The following is a 20,964-nucleotide window of genomic DNA, read 5'->3' on the forward strand; positions in this document are numbered from 1 at the left end:
GGCCGTCCCGGAGCCACGTCTCCAACAGCAGGCGTCGCGAGATCCTAGGAGAGCGGCCCAGGGAAGGCGGGCTAAGCTGGGGAAGGCGTACTTCTATGCGCCATATTTAAAAAGGGCATTTCCCTTATTTAACCAGCCTTTAAACCAGTTAAGGTCCTATTTGGCAGCAAGAGACTAGCAATTTCTAGATTAGACTAAAAATCGTGAACTCTATCATTAGACCACCTTCTAAATTCGGGTCTAACTAATTCTGCACAAATTATATGCTGTGGCGTATTATGCCCGCACTTTTCTACAGTTATTCATTAATTCATGACACTAGATGGCGCTGCTCCAGTGTAAAGACTCAGTTACGGAAAACTAGATGACGTTTCACTAACTACGTGGTTCCTGGTTGGTTGCGCGCAAGTGTTCTGTCAGCACTGACAATGTTGCTAACGACTGGCGGACGTGAAGCGGTGTACTATTTAGATAAGCAGATGGCGGAAGTATATGCCAAGTTCTCGTTTGCGCTCAAGCGGAAGTGTTGGTTCGGTTACTATGGTGACAAAGCCATTTAGTCAAGCGAAGCCAGAAGAGGCCAGGAGTCGAGTATTCCCCACCTGCGAGGGCAGGAGGAGCATGGAGGAGACAGAAACAGAGGAAATAAAGGTAACTAAAATGTCTATCACCGATATTTAATGTCGACACATGTTGGCGATCGACGCGGAGATATCCTGCGAAATCAGAGGTCGTATTAAAACACGGACTGTAGAACCGAATGTTCATCATCAAATTAAAGGGGTCATGCACACAAACATGCTTTTTTTAAATAAACAACATGCCATCTACAATAATTAATAGTTTCAGTGGTTTTAAAGTTGTTTCTAAATGTGCTTCATGAGTCTCTGGTTTTGACTCATGTTGTGTAAGGGTGAAGACACACTGAGCTATTAGTAGCAGCTACTTGTCATGGCTGTTAAAATTGACAATGCTGATCATTTACTGATAATTGTCTACGTGTGTTTTAGCAGAAGCAGTTCTCTATATTGTCTATGGCAGGGCATTTTCTGGCATTTAGTAGCTGTGAAAAAGTAGCTGCTACTAGTAGCTGTGTGTGTCTTCACCCTAACGGAAGTTCGAGCTCCTTCAGGTCTTTTAACTAGCTTCTTTCTGCTCCATTGTTTCAGGAGTGAGAGCTTGTAGTGCAGAGAATATGAACCGTCTGATTTTTATGGTAATAACTTAATTAAAAATATAACTTGAAAAGTTATAAATCATACAAAAATGCAAAGAGTTTGCAGCCAGTTAAGTCTATTTAATGCATTTTATGTGTTCCAAACATCTGTTAATCTTTTTACACTATTGATAGAGAAGGAAAATTGATCAGTGATATGTTACCCACAAGAATATTTGTTTTAGCTAGAAATGGAATAATTCGCTTATTTTAGGATATGCAGTGGATGCTGATGTATCTTGCAGTTTTCAGAGTGAAATGGATTGTCCTAGAACTTTAAAGTGGTAGTTACCTTTAAATTACATAATACATAATACAGATAGTGATAGTCTGCATTTTGTTCAGTTCTCCAGTGTGCTATTTTTTGCAGCTGCCTGGTTGCTGGGGTCCAATTTACCCAAGCAACCAGGCAGTGGTTTGAAAATAAATATTGGAGTGGGAATAAATAGAAAAATAAGTAATAAAAAGTAACAGTAAAACTGTTGCCTCAGAGCAGTAGTTTTTGGCTGCCCATTTGCAAACTAGACAGAAGAACTAGAGGAAGGCAAATAATTAAAAAACTATAACCAATTGAAAATTTGCTTAGAGTAGGCCATTGTATAACATACAAAGGGGATGTTTAACTTAAAGGGATTCTGTCATGGTAAAGCATGTTTTTTTTTTTTTAAAAAATACACCAGTTAATAGAGTTACTCCAACCGAAACCTGCATTGAAATCCATTTTTCAAAAGTGCAGAGTTTTTTTTAATTTAATTTAGATATAGTCTTAGTTTTCCAGATGCCAGTAGCCATGTGACTATTACTCTGATAAACTTCAGTCACATTTTACTGCTGAGCTGCAAGTTGGATTTATATCACCACCTCCCTTTTCCCAGCAGCGATCAGCAGAACAATGGGAAGGGAGCAAGATAGAATTTTTCTGTTACCTGTATCACTAAAATGCTCCCATGCCCCACCTAGTGGTACATATCAGAATAGCAGTTAATAGATCAAAATCCTGCTCACCAATTCTTGACTCATCCAGTTAAAGGAACAGTAACACCAAAAAATGAAAGTGTATAAAAGTAACTAAAATATAATGTGCTGCTGCCCTGCACTGGTAAAAGTTGTGTGTTTACTTCAGAAAGTCTACTATAATTTATATAAATAAGCTGCTGTGTAGCCACAGAGCCATTCAAAGGAGAAAAGGCACAGGCACATAGCAGATAACAGATAAACACTATTGTATTCTACAGAACTTATCTGTTATCTGCTATGTAACCTGTGCCTTTTCTCCTATTTCCAGCTTGAATGGCTGCCCCCATGGCTACACAGCAGCTTATTATATAAATTATAGTAGTGTTACTGTAGCAAACACACCAGTTTTACCAGTGCAGGGCAACAGTGTATTATATTTTTATTATTTTAAAGCTCTTTCATTTTTTGGAGTTACTGTTCCTTTAAGGTCCCCATACACGAGCAGATCCGCTCGCTTGGCGACATCGTGGTGGGTGATATCGGGGAGCGTTTAGGTAAAAAAATAAATAATTCGATCGTTTGGCCCTGGGGATTATGTGGGCGGCAATGGGGCAGTTGGTTCGGGGACCGCATCAACGAGACGATGCGGTCTCCGATCCGACTGAATTTTCTAACCTGACCGATCGATATCTGGCCAATTTTAGGCCAGATATCGGTCGGCCAGGCCCCTCTGTTCTGCCCCTACACGGGCCGATAAGCTGCCGAATCAGTCAAAGGGACCGATATCGGCAGCTACTATCGGCCCGTGTATGGGGACCTTTACATAGAGTAGGAGAAACAATAGGTTGTCTAAAAGCAGTTCTATAGTGTAGCGCTAGCATTTCTGAAAGCTCAGAATCTGGCACAGTGCACTGAAATGGGTGCGATTGGGGTTATTTGTAACACCAGTATTACAACTAAAAATATATTTATTGGTTCAAAAATAAAATTTAAATGGTAGAATGAATTATTTGCAATGTGAACAGCATGATATAGTAATAAAAACTATATCATAAAAATCATGGGAAAATCCTTTTATGTTTAATGTATGTTGTAGTGAGTATTCTGAATCTGAAACAACTTGCAGTTGGTCTTTATTTTTTATTTGTGGTTTTTGAATTATTTAGTTTTTTTAATAAGCAACTCTCTACTTTGGAATTTTAGAAGCTATATTTTAGTAATTTCAACCCTAGCAACCAGACAATAGTTTGAATGAGGAACTGGAATATGAAGACGTAGACCTGAATAGAAAGAAAGAAAAGGCAAGCAGATAATTCAGAAACGATACAAAATGAAGACCTAGTTGCTAAGAACTGACCATTCTATAACATACTAAAATCTACCCCTTTAATCAGTTTATGTAATTTGAGTTTGATCTCTCCAAAGCAACTTCACATGATTAAGCAATTGATATGAAGATATGATTTAAAACATTATTCCAGATACAAAGGCATTTTGGATGCTTTGCCTCATGCAGAAATGAAGAATTTTCACAGGCGGCAAAGCTGTGCCCCCACCATTACCCTTAGCGCATTACTATCAAAAGATGATATCGGATATTATAACATTCTGACTTTTTCAGACTAAGCTAATAGAAAATCAACCCTACGACGAGAGCCTTGAGGTTAACGACTCTGAAGAAGTTGCAAGTGTTTACACACCAACTCCAAGAAGACCAGGTGAGGCATGATCACCACAGAAGAGTGACTGCAAAATTATTTTGGTACTTTTTTTTTTTTACTCCTAGACTAACATGATGAAGGAACACGGAATGCTTTGCCATAGCTTTATGGTTATGGTGTCAGATTTGTGGTTGAGTGATGTTGATACAACCCAGATCATCCAGTATTGTTGCAGTCTACCAATCTATCAAGTTGTATTCATAGTTGTTTACATAATATTAAAAGGAATTGCATTTATCAGCACAGAACAGTTCATTTCTCCTTGTAGATTGTAAGCTCTTTTGGGCAGGGCTCTCTTCACCTCTTGTATCGGTTATTGATTGCTTTATATGTTACTCTGCATGTCCAATGTATGAAACCCACTTATTGTACAGCGCTGCAGAATACGTTGGCGCTTTATAAATAAATGTTAATAATTTATCAGAACAGTCTGACCCCTGCAATCATAGATCAGTACTGCTTGGATAATTAGACTGCTAATTTCAGGGTTAACCAAATATAAGGCAGAGACTGTTATGGTTACTAATAGTCCTTGCTTATTTGCTAGCTGGAATTTATTTAAGAACCAAAGCTTAACAAAGAAGTAGGCTAGAAATACTGCACCAGCCCAAGATGACCATAGCCCTTTGAAGTGAAAACCTGTGACTCCAAAGATGCCAAATTCTAACATAGTGACCCCCTCTGAAGGTCTGAATCATTACAGTTAAGATTCAGAAACTTTAGGCTGATGCAGTAAGTATATCAAATACATAATTTCTACCCTTTAAAGGGGTTGTTCACCTATGAGTTAACTTTTAGTATGATGTAGAGAATGCTATTCTGATATTATTTGTAATTGGTGTTCATTTTTCTTTTTTTTTTTTTCCTCAATGATTTAAATTTTTGTTTAGCAGCTCTCCAATTAGGAATCTCAACAGCTATTTGGTTGCTAGGGTCCATATTAACTTAGCAACCAGGGAGTGGTTTAAATTAGAGACTGGTATATAAAAAGGAGAGGGCCTGAATAAAAATATATATAAAATGTAACGGTAACAATAACACTGTAGCCTGACTGGGCAATAGTTTTTTTTTTTTTTGCTGCTGGGGTCAGCTGCAAAGAGTTAGGAAAAAAAGGCAAATAATTCAAAAACTATATAAAACAAATAAATAAACAATGAAGATTCATTGAAAAGTAGTTTAGAACTGGTCATTCTATAACACACTAAAAGTTAACTTAAAGGTGAACCACACCATTAAGGAAAATATAAGTGCTCTTTAGTTAAAGAACATACTCTGTAGGGAGCACCACGCACACTTACAATGTGCAATAACTGACAGGTTGTGCTTACTTCTTAGATGTATGGCCACGTCGCAGTAGAACAATAAAGTAGAACAGAAGTCTGTCTGAAGGGAGGTGCAGAGCCCCCAAAATGTTGTTCATTGTGGTTACAGTTGTTAATGAACAAGAGAATTGCACAGCAAAGAAGTGGTGAGTGCTATGGCTTCTGTTCTACTTCATTATTCGTTAGTTGCAGCCCCAACCCCAATCTACTTGATAACCACTTTAGCACTCGGCTTGCTCTTACTTGCTACTGACTCTGCAGTGGTAGCCTCACTCTGCGTCTGATTTATGAACCACTCGGCAATGTACTGTCTAATTGGTAGTTTGAAAAAGAAAGCAAAGAAATGAATGCATGCTATGGGTAAGTGCACTGGTTTAGTATAGCACCTGTATTGGTAAATTAGAATCATTGTGACCATATGCTGTTTACCGATAATAAATTCACACAGCTGACTTCTTTTGTCACTTCAGTGGGCTGATAAATGGAAGCTTTGGCTGAATAAAGGAGAGCTAAAAATATTTTCTGTGGCAGAACACATCTTGTGCAAGAGAAGTGCTGATAGCAGGCAGATAAGCTGCTACTGCAGATACTGCTTAATATCAGTACAGGTATAGGACCCGTTATCCAGAATGCTCGGGACCAAGGGTATTCTGGATAAGGGGTCTTTCCGTAATTTGGATCTCCATACCTTAAGTCTACTAAAAAATCAATAAAATATTAATTAAACCCAATAAGATTGTTTTGCATCCAATACGGATTCTTTATATCTTAGTTTGGATCAATATCAAGGTACTGTTTTATTACTACAGAAAAACCCCTTATCTGGAATACCCTTGGTCCAGAGCATTCTGGATAACGGGTCCTATACCTGTGTGTGTGTGTGTGTGTGTATATATATGTATGTATATATATATATAATATATATATATATATAATATATATATATAATATATATATATATATATAATATATATATATAATATATATAATATATATATATAATACATGTTTTGCTATACACATGTTTATTCCCTTTGTGTGTATTGGAACAGAACAAAAAAGGGAGGAAAAAAAGCAAATTGGACATAATGTCACACAAAACTCCAAAAATGGGCTGGACAAAATTATTGGCACCCTTTCAAAATTGTGGATAAATAAGATTGTTTCAAACATGTGATGCTCCTTTAAACTCACCTGGGGCAAGTAACAGGTGTGGGCAATATAAAAATCACACCTGAAAGCAGATAAAAAGGAGAGAAGTTCCCTTAGTCTTTGCATTGTGTGTCTGTGTGTGCCACACTAAGCATGGACAACAGAAAGAGGAGAAGAGAACTGAGGACTTGAGAACCAAAATTGTGGAAAAATATCAACAATCTCAAGGTTACAGAGATCCAGAGATCTAGATTTGCCTTTGTCCACAGTGCGCAACATTATCAAGAAGTTTGCAACCCATGGCACTGTAGCTGATCTTCCTGGGCGTGGACGGAAGAGAAAAATTGATGAAAGGTTGCAACGCAGGATAGTCCGGATGGTGGATAAGCAGCCCCAAACAATTTCCAAAGAAATTCAAGCTGTCCTGCAGGCTCAGGGAGCATCAGTGTCAGCGCCAACTATCCGTCGACATTTAAATGAAATGAAACGCTATGGCAGGAAACCCAGGAGGACCCTACTGCTGACACAGAGACCTAAAAAGCAAGACTACAGTTTGCCAAAATGTACTTGAGTAAGCCACAGTTCTTCTGGGAAGACGCCTTGTGGACAGATGAGACCAAGATAGAGCTTTTTGGTAAAGCACATAATTCTACTGTTTGCCGAAAATGGAATGAGGCCTACAAAGAAAAGAACACAGTATCTACAGTGAAATATGGTGGAGGTTCAATGATGTTTTGGGGTTGTTTTGCTGCCTCTGGCACTGGGTGCCTTGAATGTGTGCAAGGCATCATGAAATCTGAGGATTACCAAAGGATTTTGGCTCGCACTGTAGAGCCCAGTGTCAGAAAGCTGGGTTTGCGGCCGAGATCTTGGGTCTTCCAGCAGGACAATGACACCAAACATACATCAAAAAGCACCCAGAAATGGATGGCAACAAAGCGCTGGAGAGTTCTGAAGTGGCCAGCAATGAGTCCAGATCTAAATCGCATTGAACATCTGTGGAGAGATCTTAAAATTGCTGTTGGGAAAAGGCCCTTCCAATAAGAGAGACCTGGAGCAGTTTGCAAAGAAAAAGTGGTCCAAAATTCGCGGTGTAAGAAGCTTATTGATGGTTATAGGAAGCGACTGATTTCAGTTATTTTTTCCAAAGGGTGTGCAACCAAATATTAAGTTAAGGGTGCCAATTTTGTCCAGCCCATTTTTGGAGTTTTGTGTGACATTATGTCCAATTTGCTTTTTTTCTCTCCCTTTTTTGTTCTGTTCTAATACACACAAAGGGAATAAACATGTGTATAGCAAAACATGCTGCAATACTTTTCTGTAAAATACTTGATTTTGTGGAAAAAATTCTGGGGTGCCAACAATTTTGGCCATGACTTTATATATAGTAAAATGAGGATCGAAACGCGTTGATGCGATGATTAAATAATAATTTTTTACTTCAAAATTTGCCTGGGTGCAGCATCCAAAATTCGGAAACAAAGTAGAAAATGAAGAAGCCGCTCTCACAGGACTTATGTGAAAAATAAAGATTCCTTTAATGAATAGTGGACTGACGTTTCGGCTGAACACCTCAGCCTTTCTCAAAGTGAGAAAGGCTGAGGTGTTCAGCCGAAACGTCAGTCCACTATTCACTTTATATATATATATATATATATATTATACACATATATATATTTATATATTTATATATATATATATATATATATTTATATATTATATATATATATATATATATATATATATGTGTATAATATACACTCACCAAAAGGATTATTAGGAACACCTGTTCAATTTCTCATTAATGCAATTATCTAATCAACCAATCACATGGCAGTTGCTTCAATGCATTTAGGGGTGTGGTCCTGGTCAAGACAATCTCCTGAACTCCAAACTGAATGTCAGAATGGGAAAGAAAGGGGATTTAAGCAATTTTGAGCGTGGCATGGTTGTTGGTGCCAGACGGGCCGGTCTGAGTATTTCACAATCTGCTCAGTTACTGGGATTTTCACGCAAAACCATTTCTAGGGTTTACAAAGAATGGTGTGAAAAGGGAAAAACATCCAATATGCGGCAGTCCTGTGGGCGAAAATGCCTTGTTGATGCTAGAGGTCAGAGGAGAATGGGCCGACTGATTCAAGCTGATAGAAGAGCAACTTTGACTGAAATAACCACTCGTTACAACCGAGGTATGCAGCAAAACAGATTTAAGCTGCTGATTCGAGCCCTTTAGACCAATTTGGCAGCTTAGCTGTCTGTGTATGGGGCCCCCTGATGGGCGTACCAAATCGATATCTGGGTGTTGATCGGTAGGTTTGATTTTCCTGTTGGATTGGGGATCGCATCAGCTCATTGATACGGCTCCGGTCCTACTGCACCTGTGCCTGCTGTTTATTTAACCCTAGGGCCAAATAAAAGAATTAGCCCGATATCGCCTACCTTGTTTGCTGACCTCCCCAACGAATGGGTCTCAACATGTTTGACCACTTTGAGCCATGTTTTTAAAGCTTTTACAGTCTTGCAGTCCATATATTTTTTCTCCTAGGGACAGCAAAGCAGATGTCTGGCAAGGTCAGAGGCATGGCAGAACTTGCTATCAGTAGTGAGGATGAAGAGAGCACAAAGGTAACCATAGACACTATTTTATAATATTTTACAGGTTATAACACAAAGTTTTCAAATATGGGATATACTTATTGGCAAAATATCCCAAATCTTTATTAGACAGTAAGTTAAATATAACTTTTAGGCTGTTGGCACTCTGGGTGCATTCTATGCTGACTTATTTCAGTTGAAAAGTGGTTTAGCTAAAGTTTCACTTAGTTGTATAATATCTCTGGTACTGTTTGCTTTTCACCATAAAATATATTCTAAAGAATATTTTTGGGCTGAAAAGCATCATTACTACTTCTAGTACACTTTGGTAATAGTAATGCCAAAGTAACATAAACTGTATTTGAGAATTCACAGCAGTGCCAGCTTCCTGGGTTTCCTGCATGAAGCACAATTTTTCTAGTAAATTATCCTCCAGTATCACTCTAAAAAACAAAGCCATTGAACCTATTAAATGCTTGAACTAGGACTGCAAATCACTTGTTGGTTTGGAATGTTTGCCAGAAAATGCTAGAGAATGCATAGGCAATAGGTGCCATTCCAGCTGTAGTGTGGCTACACACTTGCCATGTGTTAATTTCATTTATTGTGTATGCTTTCCAGAGTGGAAAAAAGAAGAAGGCAGGAAAGCTGGGAGATGTTCGTGGTGCTCGCACACAAGGGCTTACAGATGATGAGGATACAGAAGATACTGAAGGGGATGATGAAGATGATGATGATGATGACGACAACGATGATGATGACGAGGATGATGATGATGATGATGATGAAGAAGGACATGCAAATTCTAATGAAGGGTGAGAGAAAATTAATATATATACTTTCATATGCCAGTTAAAACAAAAAGGCAGTTTTCAGTGGTATGCTAATGTGAATTTTAAGATGAAAAAGTTACATGGCTATTGCCATATTTGTTGTTCTTTTGCACCCTTAATTGTGCCTGAAAACAAGAACAATTCTCTGTTTTTGTTATATAGTATTTGGTAATTTTAGTTATAGTGTCAGATTAAAAATACTGCTGAATTTACTGTGGCATATTGATTTGCTTTTTCTTGTATTAAACTTTTTTCTGCCATTTTGCATTTTAAGTTTGCAGTACAGTGGTGTAACAACAGTATTAGCCATCTTTTGTTATATGTTATTTCCACAACAGGCTATTCTATAAAGATAGCTTACAAATCCATCAAACATGAAAGGACCACTGAGTTGTGCCAAGAATAAGTAGACATCTTTCCATGCCAAAACTGTCTAATTTCTTTTAAAAGCCTATATTAACAAATATAATAACGGAAACTGATACCTAACTTGATAACTGCCTTACTAATATCCACAAGGGTCTTGTTACATGCACATTAAATATTCTGTAATTATAGTTTTCTTTGTTACATACATGTATGATCAAATACCAAGAGCACATTATTTTAACTGTCTGTCATTTGTAAGGCTAATGGCCCACCACATGTATTCTCCCTTGGCAAAAATACCTTCAACTTGCACGTTGCTTTCCATTAACTTTTTTCGGCAGAAAGCCACTTGAATATACAGCTGCAGGCAGTTGCCATAAAAGGGCTGACAACACATGGTTTGACATGTTGTTTGCTGATAGGAATCAGTCAGTGGAGAAAAGCTGGTAGAGGACTCCCAACTTTGCAATGAATTAATTATTGTGTTCGTAAGTCATTTGAATGGACAGATTTGCCTAGTAAGCTAAGGGCAAGGGCCCGTGCACCTGTGTTTTGTAGCCAGGCAAAGAGAAGTGTATCTGCTCCTATTGACTTCTAGTTTTAGCTGCACTGACAGGCACATCTTCGGCCTTAGTACAGTTACATGGAGTGAAGCAGAGATTTGCCCAAAAATTGCATGCTTTTGCTGGGATCACCAGTAAGTGATTAGAAAGACTGCTGTAAACTCATTACTATTTGGCTCTTTAAATAGTTTTCTGTAATTATCAGCATTCACATGAACATTGTAATAACTGGTAGTTGTGCCATATTAAAAAAATAAAGTAATACAAAACTTTTGCTGTCAAAAAATGTTATCATCCGATTCCAGACAGAAATAATATGTAGGCACGAAGATATGATGTGTGTTTTAAGGTCTATCGTTAAATATAAGTATTTATTTTAATGTCAATATTTTGATTTTGCTGGTGGATCTTTCTCAAAACAAACACCTAAAAATTCTAAGATGACTGGCAAGTACAGTATTTGCAATGCTCCAATACCACGCCCCCATTCTAGAGCACAAGCATACAAAGTGTGCTTAGCAACACAACATATCATACTAAAGTGAAATGTAAATCTCACCTCATCCATACACAACTTTAGGTCTATGGAGGGATGGCAGTGTAATATTTAAAATAATTCACAGCTGTTATGCTTATAGGCCTTTGAAATATCTTTACATTTGTACATTATTTTTACTGAGGTAGCAGAATGGTAGATGCTTTCACTGTGAATACTGAGTTTGACAATACTTGCTCTCTCTCCCTCTTGTAGTTACAACCCAGCAGACTATGAACACCTTCCAGTGACGGCTGAAATTAAAGAGCTGTTCCAATATATTACCAGGTAAGAATAAAGTAAAAGTAAAGAGATGATACTGATAGTGCCATTGACAAAGTACAAATGGTTTGTAGAAATATGGTTACGGCTAGTTTTTCCCTACATGTTTCATTTATTTTTGTGTGCCATTAGCCTCAATGGTATTTAATTTTGTTCAGTCAGCAAAGAGTATAGTTTGAACATCTGCACACTTCCCTCCAATTATCCAATTATCTCTATTGTATAGTACAGGGGTTCCCAACCGCCAGGCCGCGGACCAGTACCGGGCTGTGGGCAGCTTTTAAGTGGGCCGCCTCTGTTCCTGCCCGCAGTAAAAATGCAGGCGATACAAAGCATAGTAGCATTAGACTCTATTCTATTTCTGGGGTATTGTTGACAAGTTTTGACCGATTTAATTTTGCCACCCCTAGCTAAAGAAAATGGGATGAAATGTTAAAACCAATGCCATATTACCCATATATTGTCCCATAGTTGACCTAGATGAATGATTGCACTTTGCAGCAATATCTTATGAGATTAGACTCTTAACCTGTAGAAGAAGGGTATTTTTCTATTGATGTTTTAAGGGGGGCAAACGCTTGTTGGTACAATCCATAATTTGGATCAAAATTAAAAAGTAGGGTTGTTTTGCAATAATATACCATTAAATACAAGGAACTGTTTACAGAGGAAATAGGGTTTGTTTTTTTGTTTTTTTTTAAAAAAAGGTCATTATTTGCTTAAAATGGACTATTTAGGAGATGGCATTTCTGTACTCTGGAGCTTTCTTGATATCAGCTTTTTAGTTATGTTGTCACATACCTGTATTTTATTTATTCTTTGCCACAATGATATTAGTTGTGCTAAGACTTAAATCCCCTCAGTCCTTGGTTTAGCATGAGTGTAAAAGAGAGTCAGCCACCCACTTCCACTTACTTGGGATTGATGATTTTGCTGGGGTGCTTAGTAATTTCTAGCTAGTGCAAGTGGAGTGGAATCTTCTCCATAGCATGCATAGTGTGATAGCTGGAAAGGCAACAAATTATTTTAGCATTTTCATTTTCTACCTCATTTTCTTTAAGAGTATATATTACTTTCTAAAAATGCCCTTGAGATTCCATTGTTGTAAATTACATGGAGTGCTCTCCTCGTGTAGACAAAGGAGTAGACAATGCACAAGAAGACAGATCTAAGTGAACGTTTGTGTAACAGTGAGCCTCTCTCTTTTTTTTTTTTTTGTCTTAGATACACCCCACAGGTCGTAGAACTGGACTACAAGTTAAAACCATTCATCCCAGACTTTATTCCAGCAGTTGGAGACATTGATGCCTTTTTAAAGGTGCACAACCTTTACTAACTACTTTGTCTAGTTAGTTATGCATTCTGATTTTCTATGAATTTATTAATATTAATAATATTAAAATTTGGCCTCAAGCTATAGTTTTATTGTTATTATTTTACAGACATTTTGAAAGACATTGGTCAGTCAGTTTAACTGATGTTCGGGGGCAATTGTTGAAGTGGTATGTTAGGTGAGGTAGAGACAGTATACAAATTTTGGTGATGTTGATGCTTCAAAAAGAATTTTGTAGTAAGTGTCTGGTGTACATCTCTTAACAATGTTAAAACATAAAAGTAACCCCTTTCATTTCTACTTCTTATATACATTTTTAGCAAAACATTGTAGTAGGATATTGTGCACACATGGCCTAATATATGTACAACAAGAAAACCAAAGAACCAGAAAGTTTAATAAAACTGCACTTCTATTTACCTTGCCAATGGCAGTGTCCATTGGGAAATGCCATTTTCTTTACATTTAAATAAAACAAATTCAAATGTCATCTGGAATGGAATATCTAATACCTCATTGTCCAGGAGTTTTCTCCTGCCTCTCTAATCATCACCCCATCTGAGCTGCCCTCAATTATTCAGCCTAATTCCACTACAACTACAAGCATTTCCCTGCAGCCTTTTTATAAGCAAATACTCAGTGCTCTGCAGGGTACCACTGTCAGTGCACATGCACAGGACCCTGTATACTCAGTGCGCTGCAGAGTGTTGGGTTGGATAAATGTCCACTGCTTTGGTTACCCTTTAAAGTCAGTTTATCTGTAAGTATTTGTTCTATCTCCTCAGAATCCACTTTATGAACCCTTGTGAAACCAGTTGCGGTTTACCACTATCGCATATATTGTAGGCACTTTGAGATACACCGTAATGAAATAGCATTGCTTTTATAAATGTTGCAGTGCATAAATATATAATGATGATCTGTCTAAAATGAAAAAAGGATGAAAATGTAATAGTTCGATAATAAATACAGAAATATATAGTCCTGAGGGTGAGAATCCAAGATGTGGAGCTGTGACAACTGTAACGACCTATATAATTACCACTATAGAGATGCTGAAACTTTAAGCCAGTGCAGTCGGTTTATAAAATAAAATATGGCATTTCTAGCCATATTCATTTTTAGGGTTTAGTTCTTCTTTAAAGGAGAAGGAAAGGTAAAAATCCCTGGGGGGTGCCAAATGTTAGGTACCCCCAGTGATTTTAATTGCTTACCTTTTGCCCTGGGTTGGTGCTCCTGTTAGAGAAAACCGCACCAGCCCGAGGTAGCTGCGAGCGAGTGTTTCCTCTTCCTTCTGTTTTCTGAATGCCGGGGCCAGGGCATGTGCAGTAGAGTGAAAAAAGACAACTTTTTTTTGTTCAACTTCGGCTTTTCACTCTATTGCGAATGCGTAAGCGCGCAAACACAGAAGAAGGAAGAGGAGACACTCGCAGATACCCCAGGCTGTTGCAGTTTTCTCCTAACAGGAGCACCAACCCGGTGTATAAGGTAAGTGATTAAAGTCACTGGGGGTGCCTAACATTTTGTCACCCCCCGGTGACTTAGCCTTTCCTTCTCCTTTATGTTCATATATAGTCGGGAAAAGTCATCATTGCCTAAACCCTGCTAGTGTTAGCTCTTCAGGGGGATAGTTTCAGCCCCCAAGCTGCATCAGGAAGCAAAATACATATACAGTATAGTGGTGCTTGAAAGTTTGTGAACCTTTTAACATTTTCCTTATTTTATATGAATGTGACCTAAAAAGTAGATTAAGGAAACCAAGTGAAACAAAAAGTATTATATTTGGTCATGTATTTAAAAAAAAAAAAAAAAAATCAGTAACATCCGCGTGGGGCAAAAGTAAGTATTTGATGTGACCCCCCCCCCCGCCTTGTGCAGCAATAACTGCAATGAAACTTTTGTGGTAACTGTTGATTAATCCTGTACTTCAATCAACCACTGGATATTATATAGATATGATTTATCAGTCATATACGCTTGTAGTTATTTGTTGTAAATGTTTTACTTAATAACATTGGTCTATATAGGTCCCACGGCCAGATGGGAAGCCAGATAACCTTGGTCTGCTAACCCTAGATGAACCTTCTACCAGACAATCTGATCCTACAGTTATGGCCCTTTGGCTATCAGAGAACTCCAAACAGCACAGTGTCACAGTAAGTTCCATAGCATGTAATATATTGGTAGAACACAGATGGGAAAGTTGAAATTGTTAAAGTTAACCATTTTGGGGATATCAGTGTAGCTGATGCTGATGCAGATTGTGTTGTCAGATTCTGGTGAGATTTATTCTTTCACTGCTGCTTCCCTGTCCCCTTCCTGATCCGCAACTAGGAAATAAGATCAGGGCTAGAGTTAGGGCCTTTTCTGCCTACAATTAGTCCCACTGCTTAGATTATGCCTGGGCACAGGGTGAAACACAGGAAGGATCCACTGCAGGGGAATGCAGGAACAGATGCTTGTGAGTATGAGCCCTAACCCCTAATTTTCCTGTATCACCTGGATACAAGAGAATTCAGTGTTGAAATACTGGTACACATATAGGATCATTTATCTGGAAATCCATTATCCAGAAAGCTTTGGATTAGGGGAAGGCCATCTCCCATAGAGTCCATTTTAGGCAAATAATTCTAATTTTTAAAAATGATTTCTTTTTTTCTCTGTAATAATAAAACAGATCCTTGGATGTCAGCCCAAGGCTGTGATATCAACCTTCTTCGTCTGCACCCGGAACTATTGTGTCGGACAAAGTGCAAATACATGCAGTGGATATCAGCGCTGAAATGCAAGAGTTTGCATATCAAAGCTGCCTTGTGTTCCTGTACCCAGGCCGACGCAATGGTTCTGGAGCAGGCAAAGAATTAGGCTGATGTCAGCAGTGGGGCTGTGTTTTTCCACAGGCCAAGAATCAGCTCCATGTGGCATCAGCCTAAGCTGCATGAATCCATATTGGTGGCAAAACAGTTGTATTGGGTTTATTGTTTTATCATGTTATTATATCTTTTTATCATGTTTAAGTGATATTTTTTAATTGTGATTCAAATTACAGAAGGATCATTTATCTGAGAAAACACCAGGTCCCAAGCATTCTGGATAACAAACTGACACTATTATAAATATTTCATATTTTTGTTTACACATGTAACACTTTGTTTCTCCATTTGAACTTGCTGTGAGTCCCTGAAACATTTCACTTGATCTGATTCCATGCGTGAGGCAATGATTACTGACACCTAACGCAGCTGTTTTTTTTTTTAGTAAGACATAAAATGTTAAATTGTGGAAGCACACTAATAATTGTTTGTGAAAAAGAATTTAAAAATCCACTTCAGTTTGCATTCCTTGTTATATCTACAGTATGGCAAATGTAATCATTCTGTTATCTTACTTTCACATCTTATTTATTTTTTGTTTTTCTTAAAACAGCAGCATATTAAAGTCAAAAGTTTAGAGAATGCAGAGAGAAATAGCAAAGCCATTGATGCCTGGATTGAGAGTATTAGTGAACTTCATCGCTCCAAGCCTCCTGCTACTGTTCATTATACTCGGTGAGTACGGCATTTTTTGTTACATGGGAAAATCTAGATAGTCTTCTTAAACATGAAATATTCCATAGTATATATGAAAAGTACATCTACCTTTTGCATTATGTACCAGACTGATCTCTTTTGTGTAGCAAAAGTTTAACTTATAAACCCAGCTAGGTTTAACTCTGCACTGTTTTGTCTCCATAGACCTATGCCAGACATTGACACCTTAATGCAGGAGTGGCCATCAGAATTTGAAGAGCTCCTTGGAAAGGTAATACAACCCTACTCCCAATGTGGCTGAAGCCATTATATAATATATATATATCTATCCTGCTCATTGAAAGCACTCACGGCTCCATTTGATTAAAAAAATCAAAGTGTTTTATAGCTCCACACTCCTATAAAACACTTTTTTGAATCATATGGAGCCGTGAGTGCTTTCAATGGGCAGGATATGAATACATTTTTGGTGAGCACCCGGCGTGTATTCTGAAGTGGTGAGTGCCCACACCAGGAAAATTTAATCAAGAATTATTTGTATATTATACAAACACATATTGTATATTATATCTTTTTGGCTTTCATTCCAGGTCAGCCTGCCGACAGCCGACATAGATTGTGATCTTTCTTCATACATTGATATGATTTGTGGTAAGGACTAAATGCATATCTTGCAGCAATGCAGTAATCTAGAGCTGCTGGTTAGTAAACAGAACATGAAATGAACAGCAATAAATATTGTTGGCCATTTGTTTCCTATTGACATTCAGATGATTACCTAAAGAGCAAGAGGAACTACTTTGTAATACCCAAGGTGTACATTTTTGAAAGATTGATCTGTTTTCTTTGCCCTTTTCAGGTATTCTTGATATTCCTGTACACAAAAGTCGGATACAGTCTCTACATGTGCTTTTCTCCCTCTATTCAGCATTTAAAAATTCCCAGGTAAATACTTTTATAGCTGATTTTTGTTCTCTAGACACACATTACAGATAGAAAACAACCCTTCCTTCACTGTTAAAGTAAATCTTAGCTTAGTCAATGAATTGATATAGGGCTCATTGGACTCTTTGTTGGCAGTTTCCATTAAGAAGTTCTTATTGTTGTTCTTAATTGAAACTGCCTATGTCAGCAGGATGGAGTATGATATAACTAGGGCTGATACACTTGTGGATTTCTACTCGGATAAGCATTCACTAATCTGTACTTAAATTTCCCCTGGTTTTGTGTTTTAAACAGTGCCTCACATATCAGGAGTAAGTTCCTGTAAACATAGTCATGCTTATTGTTAATCCTGAATCAACTAGGGTGGAAAAACACTAATTATCAGGCATATCCTTTTTAATGAGGATCATCAGAGCTATAGGTCAACAATTGCTGGTGAGATTTTTCTTAAAATATGTAATGACAATTGATTTGACTATTAAGAGCCTGAGGTGGGTTCTGTTGTGTATTGGAATACATTAAAGGGGAACTCCACACATATAAAGACAAAAATAACATTCTAACCATCGTTCCAATATACATGTATTTCAAAATGCAATTAAGCATTCTAACTATTGTTGAAATTGGAGGATTAGTTGGAGGAGAGCTGACTTCTACATTGTTTCACTAGTCAGATCTAGCAGTGCAAAGAATAGAAGCGGACAGATACTGCTTTCAACAGCACTTACAAATAAAGTTATCAGTTTTGAAAAGTTGTCTAGAATTAATTATTTTTATTGTGGAAAATGTTATGTTTTTATTATTTGGATGGAATTTTTCCAAAGTAGTATTAACAATTGCCCTTGGTGAAATTTAAGACCAAAAGAATCTTTGTGCCCAGATAGCTTTACTGCAAGTGTTAGAAATCTTAAAATGGCAGTATATCAGCTGTTCAACATGCATCCAGTGATTAGAGTTTATGCACAACAAACTTTTTGCCTATTGTTTTAATCACAAAAATATATGGTTTTAGTTAGTTATTTCTTGAGATAAAGAGGAATATTGAAGCTACTTTGTTTGGGCCTTGCAATGTAGATAATTAGATTACTAGCATACAAGCCTCTCGCTTCACCCTGTCTTTTTAATATTTTCTTAGCAAGAGTCCACTATACAGGGGGATTATCTGTGTACTGGTAATCTAATTATCTACCTTGCAAGGATCAACTACTGAGTAGCTTTTACTTCCTCGTTTCTCAAGAAATCACAAAAAATATAATTAGATATTTTTATTTTTTAGTTAGAGATGTTTCATGATTAAAATAATAGACAAAAAAAGTTTAGCACAAGCCAAAACTGGATGTCATGTCCTAAAGGGGGTATACTGCCCCTTTAATTTCAAGCAGGAAGGGATAATCTAGTGTCTTGATTTAATGTCTTTGTAACTCTGTAACTGTAAATGCATATGTCTTTCCTGCAGCATTTCAAAGACTTGGCAGAGGGAAAAAAGGACAGAAGCTCTTCTGGAACCTCTATGCCCTCCAACGGAGAAACAGATACCACTAATTTTAACTAAATGCCTGACTTCCTGACAGTGTACATCATATACATAGTATGCAGCCTGTTGTTGTTGCTGCATACTATGGCTGCCACAGCAGATATTTTCACACCCTTCCTCTCAATCACCAATACGCTTATGTGATATATGAAAGCAATATGGTCATCACATTATAACTTTAAAACCTTAAATCCTTAGATATTGTTAGACTTTATCAGCATTCTTTACATTTTAATTATATGTTGAAGAATGCTGGGAGTCCGGCAACATCTGGGACAGGGCTTAAAGGAGAAAGAAACTCTTTGCATTTTATTGCCAATAGATTTGGCACAGTAGTGCCAACTAGAAGGCTATATTTATTTTGCAGAAAGCATTGCTATAAGCTTTTGTTTGTTTAAGACAGCAGCTGCCATTTTAAGTAGCTTCCTGCTACAGCTCTAGTTGCTCAGATCACACATTCCTAAGGGAGGGGGGAGGGAGTTCTTAGCATTCTTTTGGTAGGGGGAGCAGGAGAAAACTGTGCAGACTCTGGCCCCAGGAGTGAAGGATTTTTCTGAGAGAGGAAGTCAGATACCCCAAGAACATGTTTACAAAAAAAGGAGACAAGAAATCCTGTGTTTCTTTTAGGGCTGTGACAGATGGGTATATTAGTCGTCATGCAACAAATCTCCCTTGTCGCAGGCGACTAAATTGCCGGTGGCGTGGCGTACATGGCGCCAAAGTTTCCCCTCAAGGCAACTTTGGCAAATCGCCGCGCCGCGTATGCCATCCCACCAGCGATTTACATTCTAGCTGGTGGGGTGGCATTTTGAGGAGATTAGTCGCCTGCGACAAGGGAGATTTGTCACATGGCGACTAATCTCCCCTCTGTCACACCCCTTAAAAGAGGACTCAGTGCAGCTTTTCTGTGAGTGCTTATAGCTGTAATTACATAGATCTTTCTGATAAAGCTTACTTAGTTTTTACCTTTCCTTCTCTTTTAAGCCTTTCATATGTAAATACTAAATTAATCTGCTTGAGATGATATGATTAAAATCCCTCCCATTAAATCATACTAACCTTCGCCTAATCCAACTCTTCCTAGACCCTTACAAACAGAAATTCACTCTCTACCCTCCCATTTACTCCCTCACTGCTTCCACTAGGGTTCCAAACCAATGGAAAAAAGACAAAATATCTAGATATAGTGTGGGCTGTGTATCTCACTTGCAGCTTAATAGCCAGAAACAGTGAAAGGTGAACTTAAGGGGAGAGACAGAGAGATGGGTGAATAAGAGAACTGAGGAGGAAACAGTGTAAAAAATATGTAGGGGAGAAAAAGTGGACAGTAAAAAAAAGCAAATGAAATAGAAAAAGGGTTAAGTAAAAAACAGGACAGCAGAAAGCAAGAGCAGAAGAGAAAGGAAAAAAGGCTAGATGAGCACATGAAAAGAAATCTAAAAGTGAAAATAGGAATATTTATTTACATTGCCTTTTTACAATGCTTTTACCAAAGCTGATTTTCACAACTTTACACTAGCTTAGACTTTTTAAAACGCTGCAGGAGGTTTGCGACGATCAAAAAGGTGTAGGCACCATTACCCTTGCGAAGACATTACTTTTCTAACAAGGAATCATAAGAATTAATAACATTTTCAGTAGTGGAGTAAAACTTTACTAAAACTGCACTACAAGTTATATTTCAGGCAAATTAAAACAATGTATCCTGATGGTCGTATCCTTTACACTGCATTATTGCCTGCTCTGCTGTTTCGGGAGGACTGGGCACCAAACGTTAGTACAGCATATTTGCATCTCTGTATGTGCAAACTTATCTTTACATTTTGTTTTAATAAATTTTAGTATCCTTTGTAAAATAAAATATTTAAAAACCATTTTCTTGCAAAGTTCTGTATTGTTTGGGAATGATCATGGTTACCTGCAGAATTCAGGATCCAGTTTGGCAGAAACCCTACACTTTTTGCAGCATTCATCCAAATCTGAACCTTATGTGTCTTCAAACCTCTAAACAACGGTAGAGCTGGAAGATCCATTTACTTAACACCGATGTATAAAGCATTAACAGTGCAGGTTACTT

General features: G+C 37.7%; 1 protein-coding gene across 2 annotated transcripts; it reads left to right on the forward strand.

Annotated features, from left to right (window-relative positions):
- The first annotated feature begins 408 nt into the window (after positions 1–408).
- ift46 (intraflagellar transport 46) lies at positions 409–20,761 on the forward strand. Of its 2 annotated transcripts, none has more exons than XM_004916056.3 (12): positions 409–651; positions 3,795–3,891; positions 8,914–8,993; positions 9,585–9,778; positions 11,480–11,551; positions 12,770–12,863; positions 14,906–15,034; positions 16,305–16,426; positions 16,613–16,679; positions 16,999–17,059; positions 17,268–17,353; positions 18,810–20,761. In XM_004916056.3, exons 1-12 carry the CDS (start codon positions 493–495, stop codon positions 18,903–18,905), a joined length of 1,257 nt encoding a protein of 418 aa, XP_004916113.2. In that variant the 5' UTR covers positions 409–492; the 3' UTR covers positions 18,906–20,761. The 2 variants fall into 2 exon arrangements, with proteins under 2 accessions (XP_004916113.2, XP_002935050.3); XM_002935004.5 differs by having other exon boundaries at positions 16,308–16,426.
- The last annotated feature ends 203 nt before the right edge of the window (positions 20,762–20,964 follow it).

This window comes from Xenopus tropicalis, chromosome 7 (assembly GCF_000004195.4).
Source record: "Xenopus tropicalis strain Nigerian chromosome 7, UCB_Xtro_10.0, whole genome shotgun sequence".
Classification (NCBI taxonomy): domain Eukaryota; kingdom Metazoa; phylum Chordata; class Amphibia; order Anura; family Pipidae; genus Xenopus; species Xenopus tropicalis.

Excerpts from the sequence above, each read along its gene's own strand:
- ift46 (XM_004916056.3), top strand. The coding sequence starts at position 493 with ATGCCAAGTTCTCGTTTGCGCTCAAGCGGAAGTGTTGGTTCGGTTACT. Across the intron at positions 652-3,794 it reads CAGAAACAGAGGAAATAAAG|ACTAAGCTAATAGAAAATCA; the intron begins GTAACTAAAATG and ends TGACTTTTTCAG. Across the intron at positions 16,427-16,612 it reads GCTACTGTTCATTATACTCG|ACCTATGCCAGACATTGACA; the intron begins GTGAGTACGGCA and ends TTGTCTCCATAG.